The sequence below is a fragment of the Urtica dioica genome, chromosome 12 (assembly GCF_054948205.1).
Source record: "Urtica dioica subsp. dioica isolate 48M chromosome 12, U.dioica_male_clone48M_v1_H2, whole genome shotgun sequence".
Classification (NCBI taxonomy): Eukaryota; Viridiplantae; Streptophyta; class Magnoliopsida; order Rosales; family Urticaceae; genus Urtica; species Urtica dioica.
This window is the reverse complement of record NC_142767.1, coordinates 10,559,493-10,569,575: the sequence shown is the minus strand read 5'-3', so window position 1 is coordinate 10,569,575 and position 10,083 is coordinate 10,559,493. Positions and strand designations below refer to the sequence as shown.

Genomic DNA, 10,083 nt, shown 5'->3' with positions numbered 1-10,083 from the left:
GACGACCTCAGCCCCGGCCACCGAGCACCTCCGCCGCCCAAGATCGCGATTGCCGTGTCTGCCCCGTCACAACGCCTCCTCCCTATATTTTGGGCATTGGGTGCGACTTTCGTCGCACCCGATGCCTATATTTGTAGTAGTGTGGATTGACTTCTGTTCATTGCAAATAAGATCATCATAGAAGTAACTCACGAGTCACTAACTCTCAAAGCCATGGTGTGGGCACATATTCAACAGATCTTTAAATCTATCCCAAGCCTGACGAAGTGATTCACCGGCTTTTTGGTTCAAAATTGAGATCTGTTGTTTTAGACCATTAGTCTTATGGTTGAGGAAAAACTTGTTGAAAAACAACGTAGTTGTCTCCTCCTAAGTTCCAATTGACTTTGGTCTTAGGGAGTATAACAAGCTCTTCGCTTTGTCCTTGAGGGAAAATGGGAAGAATTTCAACCTCATGACGCTAGCGACATTTGGGCGGCTATAGAAAGTTTCCATGGCCTTCTCCAATTCTTGAACATGCACACAAATGGATTCTCGTTTTCTAGCTCGTGAAAGGTTGGCAAAAGTTGGATCATGCCAGACTTGAACTCGTGATTTGGCACGTTAGGATTAAAGATGATGCATGATGGGACCGCAGTTCACGCTGGATGCAAGTACTGGTTAAGGGTTTTGACATGATTGTCCTCTATGTGTACCATTGGGTTGAAGAAATTATTTGGCAATGAGACTGGAGAAGATGGATGGGAAGAAGAAGAAGTGGATGTTGACGAGAGATAGACTTGGGTGTTTCTTGAATATGGTCAAGGTCTTTGTTGGGTTTCTTAATAAAACGACCTAATTCGTCTCTAAATTGGGTCATTCACTTCTCTCTTTTTCTTTGGTTTGTGGATGTATATGTAGTAATGTGAATGGGTACGAGGAATGTTCCTAGGCTAACTGGAAAGGTTACTATGATCCCTCTTTAGACCCAAGCATTTCTAGACAAAACTCTCCGAGGTTCCCATGCTAGCTTGGAGGAGATGCAAAGCCCACCTTATTTAACAACCAGTCTTTCTAGACAGAACAAGACTCAGTATTTTCCACCACACACTGCAAATGTACCCGCCAATTTTTAGTGTTTTTTAAATTTTTTTTTTTTTTGAAAACCTTGTTAAGTTACCAAAAGAAAATACTAAAACTAGTAAAACTAAATCTAACTAAATTAGAAAGAAGATTAAAGGAAAATAGAGGAATAGAGTAAAAAACTAAGAAAAAAAATTACATAAAGCAATCTAGAGATAATTAAAGATATTATTTCAAATAAAGAAAGAAAAATAAAAATGCAATAAAAGATGGTTAGAAGAAAAGAATGGAAACATGAACTACTAAAAGCCTATACTAATATGAAAGAAAATACGTACCTCTTGTCGTTTAATTCAAGAATTCAATTGCCGTTCCTCTCCGGCAACGGCGCCAAAATTTGATCACGCTCAAATTGTGCAATCGCTAAGCGGTCATTGGTAGCACAAGGAAAACGGAGTCGTATCTACGATGCGGCAAAAACTGAAAATGGAAATTAAAACCACACGTCATATGGTAAAGAAAATATAAAAATGAAAAAGATTGTTTTTGGGATTAAAAGGTTTATAAAATCAAAGAGAGGAAAACAAAAAGCGTTGGGTTACTCGATTGCTTCGTTTACCAATTATTCATGCGGCTCCACAATTATCACTCAATCACAAGTTTCACGTCCCAAACAAGTAATCGGAAATTAGACGTTAAGATCAACCAATAAAACAATGCATTTATTTACTAACAAAATCTTTCAATTAAGACCGTGAATAAAATCTCGTTGACTAAACTAAAATGACGATATATAAAAAAATGATTATAACGCAGTAAAGAATTAGTCTAACATAATAATATACTTTCACAATAATATACTTTCAATTAAGACCGTGAATAAAATCTCGTTGACTAAACTTTTGACTCGGGAGTCGGAATTCAACTTTTAGGCCCAAAAAACACTGTTTTCGGGCACTTTCGGGCCTTTTAATCGTGAGCATATATGCTCTACCATGTGTCTTAGAGATTGCGACGAATTGCCTAGATTGTGGTGGGTGGTGCCCGAGTATTTGGATCTATCTATTGTCTTTTGACACAAAAGAGTTTACGCAGGATGTATGAAAATCGAATTTCTTCTGAATTTTCTTGTACTAATAAATAATGTTTGAAGAACCTGTAAAGATTTAGAATAGGAAAAGGAAGAATGCATTAAAATAACACGTAAATAAACGGGCAAAATGGTGTTTTTCATGTGGAGAAAGAGAAACTAGTAAGATATGGGCGGTAATATTAGGACCTTCTTCTAAGAGGCTGAAGTAGATATTTGATGATAAAAATGTCATCATCAAATCCCGAATCTCCACGTGGCATTCCGAGAGGGTTACAAATTAATTAAGCTGATATCTGGTGGTGGAGAGAGGCCGGCAGAGATGTATAGCCATTGAAAAATCTTTTGAGTCAAATGAGATTGAAGATAAAGATAGCGCAGAGGATAAGCTAGATTGGAGTTCTCTAGTATAAATACGCAACAAAACCATGCTCATATAATCACTCAACATACACTCTTTCAAAAAGAAAAAAGAAAAAGAAAAGACACTCTCTCTCAAATAGTTCAGTACGTGGGATAATTAATGGCTCACTCTGCAACAATGGCGCTTTCGTCCCCGACTTTTGCGGGCAAGGCCGTGGAGGTGGCTCCGGCGGTGATGGGCGGCGGAAGAGTGTCGATGAGGAAGACGGCGGCGAAGGTGAGCTCGCCGTCGGGCAGCCCGTGGTACGGCGCGGACAGAGTGAAGTACCTGGGCCCGTTCTCCGGCGAAGCCCCGAGCTACTTGACCGGTGAGTTCCCGGGAGACTACGGGTGGGACACTGCTGGACTGTCGGCTGACCCGGAGACGTTTGCGAAGAACAGGGAGCTGGAAGTGATCCACTGCCGGTGGGCCATGCTGGGGGCTCTGGGCTGCGTCTTTCCGGAGCTCCTTTCGCGAAACGGAGTGTCCTTCGGGGAGGCCGTGTGGTTCAAGGCCGGGTCTCAGATCTTCAGCGAGGGCGGGCTCGACTACTTGGGCAACCCCAGCCTGGTCCACGCGCAGAGCATCCTCGCCATCTGGGCCTCCCAGGTCGTCCTCATGGGCGCCGTCGAGGGCTACCGCATCGCCGGCGGGCCCCTCGGAGACATCACCGACCCTATCTACCCCGGCGGCAGCTTCGACCCCCTCGGCCTCGCCGAAGACCCCGAGGCCTTCGCGGAGCTCAAGGTCAAGGAGATCAAGAACGGCAGGCTCGCCATGTTCTCCATGTTCGGCTTCTTCGTCCAGGCCATCGTCACCGGCAAGGGACCTTTGGAAAACTTGGCCGACCATCTCGCCGACCCCGTCAACAACAACGCCTGGGCCTTCGCCACCAACTTCGCCCCCGGAAAGTAGACTACATTTTATTATTGAGAGAGGCTTGTTGTGTGTATAGAGAGAGACTCATGAGTCACATTCTTGATGTATCCATCATGTAAATGTTTATGGAATCAATCAATCGAGTTATTATTACACTTTTGTGTCCTATCCTTTTGCCTTTATTCCACACTTTTGCCTTTCTTTTAAAGTAAAATTTTATAAACAGAAAACTGTTATTTTTACTTGCTTTTAACTACTACTTCTAAATAAGAAAAATTCTTGAGATTGGTAATTTGTAAGGCAAATTGGCAGTCAAATGGACAACTAGATGCCTTCTCACACCTAAATTGTGCAATCACTAAGCGTTAGTAGCACAAAGAAAGTAAAGTTATGTCTACGAGAAACAAGGGGAATAATGGAGGTGCACCAGTTTGTGTTTTTCTTCAAAGATGAATGATGTCGAGGTAACAAATCAGATGAGTGATGAGAACGTAAGGAAACTCGTGGATGATGCATTCATCACTACATCGGGATTGGCTTCGGTTGCTTCGCAGCCTCTCTGGGACCAAAGAGTTTTCTCGCCTCGAACATATGCTGGGGACCAGGGAACCCCAACCTGTTCCTTCAACTTCGGAGCCTGCTTCGGAAAACCTTCCCAGGGATTATTTTTCTTGTGCAAATTCCAATTATTTGATCATGCAGCTTGTATTCAAGGCAAGCAAGCATCCCTCTTTTACTCATTGGTGTTCAATAGTCGGGGAATAAGCAGTGAACTTATTCTCTTAGTGACTCAAAATCCCCACAATGGCATTTTAACGGGAATTATGGGAATCTGATTCATGAACAGAGGTAAACCTCATGTAAGCTGCCTCTCGCCAGTAGCTTCACCACTTGGTTGCTCTCCAATATGCAAGACTGTGGCATGGCATTGCAGGTTTAGATTTGCCTCAGATTGGCCATATTCTAAATCTAATTAAAGAGTTGCGACAACATACTGTATTGTCTCCCTCCAACAACAAGAGTGAGCAATTGGTTGAGAAAAGTCATCTCTAGGCACTTGATTGTCAAAGACATTAGACGAAACCATGCTCGGTTTGATTGGGTGCAAGCCGAGGACGCTAAAACAAACTATAGGTATGAAATTTTGGAGCTTTCAAGCCATATCATATCTCAGTAAAAATATATGGGCAAGTACCATCCTAGATACAGCTTAACTACTTTCAGAACTCAATATACAGACATTTATCTTCAACGCATAGTTACCTGTGTTTGCCAATAGTTTCAAGTGTTGCACATTTTTTTTCATAATACGCTTATCAAAGAGTGGGGAAAAAAATTAAAAGATGCCAAAAAATAAATAGACCGGGCGGGTCAACAAATAAATTTTCCTGTCTCCAAGTCAAAAAACGGAATGAAACACAGTAGTTTAAAACTAGGCAACACTCAGATTGTTCCCACATGAGTTAAAGCGAACCAAAACTAGGAGTCACGACCGCAGGCACTGTGACAAACCCAAAGAGCTTATACTCGGAAACCTCGGCTGTTTCTCTTACCCCTAGCCTTCTCAAACTTCCTACCTTTAGACCGAACATAGGGCTTAGAGTGGCTGTGAGGAACTCCAGGTGCCGGACCAAAGTGCTTCACGGCCTCCCGAGCATTCTTCGGACCCCTCAACAGAACCTGGGTGTCATTAAATAAAAGGTATTATTACATGATTTGTTACACGTCTTGTTCTATGTTGGACTGCTCACTTTTCAAAGCAGAATCTTTCCCAAGTAAACAAAGGTTCCCAGTACCATTATTAAATTCACCTCATACATTGAACCATAGTCATTTTGCAGGAGATTAAAAGCACACTTAAATTTGTGGAGGGTGAAGCAAATAATTTTGGCTGGTCTCAAGTCCAACAATATTTTCCTCATGGCACATACCACAAGTCCAACTCATTATGGAATTTCTAGAATGTAATATACTGCATTTAGGAATTTGTAGCTTGCGGTTGGAAATGGTCTAAAATCTCAATACTTGGATAACCCGTTCTAGTCAACCAAACTCATTACTGGGCAAAGATCACAATGGAAAGAAAACAGATGCAATAGATAGGTACCGTGTTCTGGCCGAGAGGGGCTCTGAGAGCCAGCTGGTCAAAGGTCAAGCATTCACCGCCGGCCTTCTCGATCCTGGCTCTGGCGGTCTCCGTGAACCTCAGGGCGGTCACTTTCATCGCCGGAACTTCATAAGCTCTAATGTCGTCCGTCACGGTCCCAACAATCACGGCAATCTTTCCTTCCTATATCACCCAAACCCATAAACTCACTACCACTGTTTTACAAACAAAAAATGACTTCAAAATTAAGTTTAAATAAAATGAATAGCTAACCTTGCCCTTGGTGTAACGAATGAGTCTGGAGAGAGAAAGCGGAGCTTTGTTGACCTTGCTCATGAAGAGCCTCTTCAGGATCACCGCATTGAACTTGCTACCGGTTCTCCTCACCAGAAACCTGTAAAGCTGAACTCAAAAAGAAAATACAACCATCGAGATTTTCAAGAGATTGCGTTCGATGATATAACAATTAATAAAAATAAAGCAATTGAGAAATAAACCTTGACGAGAAGCTTGAGGTAGATATCGTCGGATTTTGGGGCGGTACGCTTCGAGCTCTTGCTTTTGCCTCCGGCGACCAAATCAATACCCATCGTGGCTGGTTGGGAGCGCGATTGGGAGTGCTTTGGTTGATTCGCAGAAATGTGGGGATTTTAGGGTTTTTCCTATTGGGCTCACTTCGGCTTTTGATGAACCCGTTGGGTCAATAATATTCTACTATGAATTGTAAAATTCCACAGATACCTCCAATTTTCAAACATTTCATTTATCTTTTTTTTTTTTTAGGCTCTGTTTGGAACCCGGAAAATAGGAGATAAGGAAAATGGAAATCCCTCCTGTTTTACTTAAGTTGTTTGGATTGGGAAAAATAAGGTGGGAAAAAAATATGATAGAAAATGCGAGAGAAAGTATATAACTAAAATGAGGATTTCATTTTCCTTCGAAAATCAAATGGAAAATGAGAATTTCTCCAAATTTGTCTATGAGGGGATCACATTTGTGTCTCGTCCAGGGATCGAGCCAGAAAAACTCAATAGGGGGACTTATTTGAAAAAAAAATATTTAGAGGAGCTAATTAAAAAAAATTCATTGTAAAAATGAATTTTTTTTTTTTTTAAATGAGTCAAAAGTGTTAATTTTTAGGGTAAAAATGTAAAACTTTTTAAAAATGTAAATAAAAAATATTTGAGGGGGGCTAGTTAAAAAATTCATGGTAAAAATGAATTTTTAAAAAAAAAATGGGTCAAAAGTGTAAATTTTTTAAGGTAAAAAATGTAAAACTTTTTAAAAATGAGCAAAAAATGTAAATAAAAAAAATTTAGGGGGGCTAATTAAAAAAATCATGGTAAAAATAAATTTTTTTTAAAAAAAATTGGTCAAAAGTGTAAAATTTTTAGAGTAAAAATGTAAAACTTTTTAAAAATGGGCAAAAAATGTAAATAAAAAAAAATTTGAGGGGGGGCTGGAGTTCACCCTGGACCTGAGTTAACTCCGTCCCTGATCTTATCGTTACTTTCCCGTCAATTTTCTCTAATATTTTCCATAACTTCCAAACACAATTAGAATTTTGACATTTTCTATTATTTTCTTTTACATTTTCATTTTCTCTATTATTTCACTTTCTCTCTTATTTTCCGGGTTCCAAACGGAGCCTTAGTGAGAGAATAAATGTATTAGATATCTCAAAACTCTGAATTCCCAAATCTCTCGACATTCAATAGTCACAAAATCGCAAAAACCCTAAATTCCCAAAACCAAAATCAAAATTGTAATCCTCGTCGAAGATGTCTGAAGAAGGCGAATGGGGATGGCGATGGCTAACAATTTCAACTTGAGGAAGTAGAGTACAACGACGACGGAGAAGGCGAAGAGGCACATAACACGGAAGGTAGAGATTAGCGCGTCGTCTTAAATGATGTTTGCACATAACACATAGAAGCTAATGATGAGGAATCCGATTGCGTGAGATTAGAGAGCGACCTCGACAGTCTGTGTAGTGACGATGATGATGATGAACAGACGAAGAAGAAGAGTAGGAGAGAGAGTTCAATCCGCGATCAAGCTTGGACGATTTCAAGTTCAAATTAAGTATGGAATTCGAAGAAATAAAAGTGCAAGAAATAAAAGAGACAAGGATTTTTACCGAGGTTCAGATTCAAACCACAATTATGGCCTGAATCCTAATCCTCGTTGAGCTCCAATCGGAAAAGCTCGTGTACCAGCCTTGAATCGACCGCACCTTCAAAACAGATCACTATCTCTTCTCACAGTTTACAATCACATGCTCAGAGTTTACACAGAACTAATTTACACAGTTCTCACAAGGAACTTACGATCAAGACGATCGAACAGACTAAAATGTAAAACTCGGAGAAGACAGAGAGGAGAAATTGCTTGAGGACAAAATCTTGCGACGAGTATAAAGATAAGTACACAATGAAACGATAAGGTCAACACTCAGTCTTCATCAGGCCCTATACTCTCGCCGAGGAGCAACACTGATTGTTGGATTGATCAGAGATCCAGCGGTGGCAGTCGTGACATGCAAATACACCAGGACTAAGTATTACCTAAGTCCAATATCGTTTGTTAGATCAGACGGTGCCTCCAAGTCTTCACTCTGCTCAATGAGTTTGGGTTTTGGCAAACTAATATTGGGCTTCAAATCCAATACCATTCAAACCTGAAATTCATGTTCGAAAAATACAGGTTCAATCGGAATGGAATTTATGATCTGACCGAATGCCCATGATCGGACCACACTAAAAGATTTGGGAGACCGTTGGTAGTTTCTAACTCAAAATGCTCACAAGAAAAAATGAAGGAATAGTTTTTCGTCGAACCAATTGAAATTACTTTTACAAAAATACTATTATATGCGGACATCAAACTAGAATGCTAACATGGGAAAATCAGGACAAAAATGACAAAGGCATGAAAAACCTTGTTTTACAAGTTGTTGAAGAGCATAGCGTACACACCCGGTAAAACAAAGTACAACTTGTTCATGTCATCCGGACCATTATTTCAGCAACCCTACTTTAATTTTTAATTTTGTAAATGATGGTTAAAATTATATGTGATTGTGATTTTTTGAAACTATTCACAAGAATAAGGTGTCTAAATTTTTTATTTTGCATATAGTATTTTTTTAAGTTGTAAACACTTACTTTTTTTATGTTTATAGATTTTCTTAAAAATTTGTTACCTCTATTTAGCTTTGTTTATTATTTGGAAATTCGTTTATATGAAAAATTATCCAAAATAACTATTTACAGTTTATAAAAACACTTCCTTTGAAATACACAACTTCAAAACATTATTGTAATTATTCCTTTAGGCTTAAATCGTATTTAATGAAACTCATTAGGGGCATGCACGGTCCGGTCCGGTCTAAAACCGGTCAAAAAATCAAACCGAACCGGTTTAAACGGTTTTAAAAAAATTAAACCGGATCGGACCAAATAAGAAAAAAAAAACGGATCGGACCGAACCGGTAAAACTAACCTGTCCGGTTTTCTAACGGATCCGGTTTTCTTATAGATCATTTTGGACCGTTTTAGAAATATTTTTTTATTAATTTTTGTATTTAAATACTAACCGGTCCGGTCCGATCTAAACCGCGGTTTAGACTTTTTAAGCCGGACCGAACCGTTTAAAAGTTTAAACCGGATCGGACCGGGTCGGTGAAATTGTAAACCGTTTAAAACCAGACCAACGGTCTAAAAACCAACGGTTCGGTCCGATTTATGGTTTTAGCGGTTTTTTGCGCCGCCCTAAAACTCATATATGTTAGGTATTATGTTAGACTTTGATTTTACTATTATTATGCCTGATAACTTAGCTACAAAAATTAGTAGAAAAATATTAAGGAGGAAAATCAATACACTTTAAAAGTTTAGAATTGAAATTTAAAATTTTTAGTGAAAGATATTTAATAATTAAAAAATAGAAGGACAAAATTAAAATTATATATATAGAGTATTTTATATGTATTCACTCTCTCAGCGTGCCGATTAGATCTGTTTTTTAGAAGTGGCACTATTGGCCAAGATTACATGATATATTAGCATTACAAAACGCATGTGGCACTATTGACCAAGATTACATAATTTAGAATAAATCCTAGGGAGCATGTATTCCTGCATCCCATTAAGCTTGAACTCATGACCTCTCCGTCCATGTATGTGTGAGATTACCACTAGACTCTAAATAAATTTTTGAGGTTTTGAGGATTCTCAAACCTCAAAAATTTATTTATATTACATATTCTCAATAATAAGCATTAGTATTTATTTATCATGAAAAATTTGTGGTCAACTCTTGCAGTAATTAGTATACTCATAAGGGCATCTTCAATGGAGACTCAACCTAGCTTATTGGAATTATCGGCCTTCCAATAAGCCGATAAGGACGGCTTAATGGCTTAACGGAAATTTTCATTCCGTTAAGCGATTAAGCCGTTTCCGTTTCTTATTGGAAGCCATTATTCCGTTAAGCCAATAAGCCGTTTTGATTTCAATTAAAATGTAAAATCAAGAGGAC

At 39.1% G+C, this 10,083-nt stretch overlaps 2 protein-coding genes and 1 non-coding gene across 3 annotated transcripts; 2 read left to right on the top strand and 1 right to left on the bottom strand.

The window, feature by feature from the left end:
* Nucleotides 1–208: 208 nt before the first annotated feature.
* LOC149379062 (small nucleolar RNA R71) lies at nucleotides 209–315 on the top strand. The gene has a single exon (XR_016294312.1). It is a non-coding gene; the product is annotated as a small nucleolar RNA R71 (small nucleolar RNA).
* A 2,176-nt stretch (nucleotides 316–2,491) lies between these two features.
* Nucleotides 2,492–3,600, top strand: LOC149379061 (chlorophyll a-b binding protein 1B, chloroplastic-like). The gene has a single exon (XM_089602670.1). The coding sequence runs from the start codon at nucleotides 2,676–2,678 to the stop codon at nucleotides 3,468–3,470; it is 795 nt and encodes a 264-aa protein (XP_089458796.1). The 5' UTR covers nucleotides 2,492–2,675; the 3' UTR covers nucleotides 3,471–3,600.
* Nucleotides 3,601–4,710: 1,110 nt separating this feature from the next.
* LOC149379060 (large ribosomal subunit protein eL18y) lies at nucleotides 4,711–6,212 on the bottom strand. The gene is made up of 4 exons (XM_089603693.1): nucleotides 6,039–6,212; nucleotides 5,815–5,943; nucleotides 5,542–5,724; nucleotides 4,711–5,114 (listed from the first exon to the last, which is right to left on the bottom strand). The coding sequence occupies exons 1-4, from the start codon at nucleotides 6,129–6,131 to the stop codon at nucleotides 4,956–4,958; spliced, it is 564 nt and encodes a 187-aa protein (XP_089459819.1). The 5' UTR covers nucleotides 6,132–6,212; the 3' UTR covers nucleotides 4,711–4,955.
* Nucleotides 6,213–10,083: the final 3,871 nt, after the last annotated feature.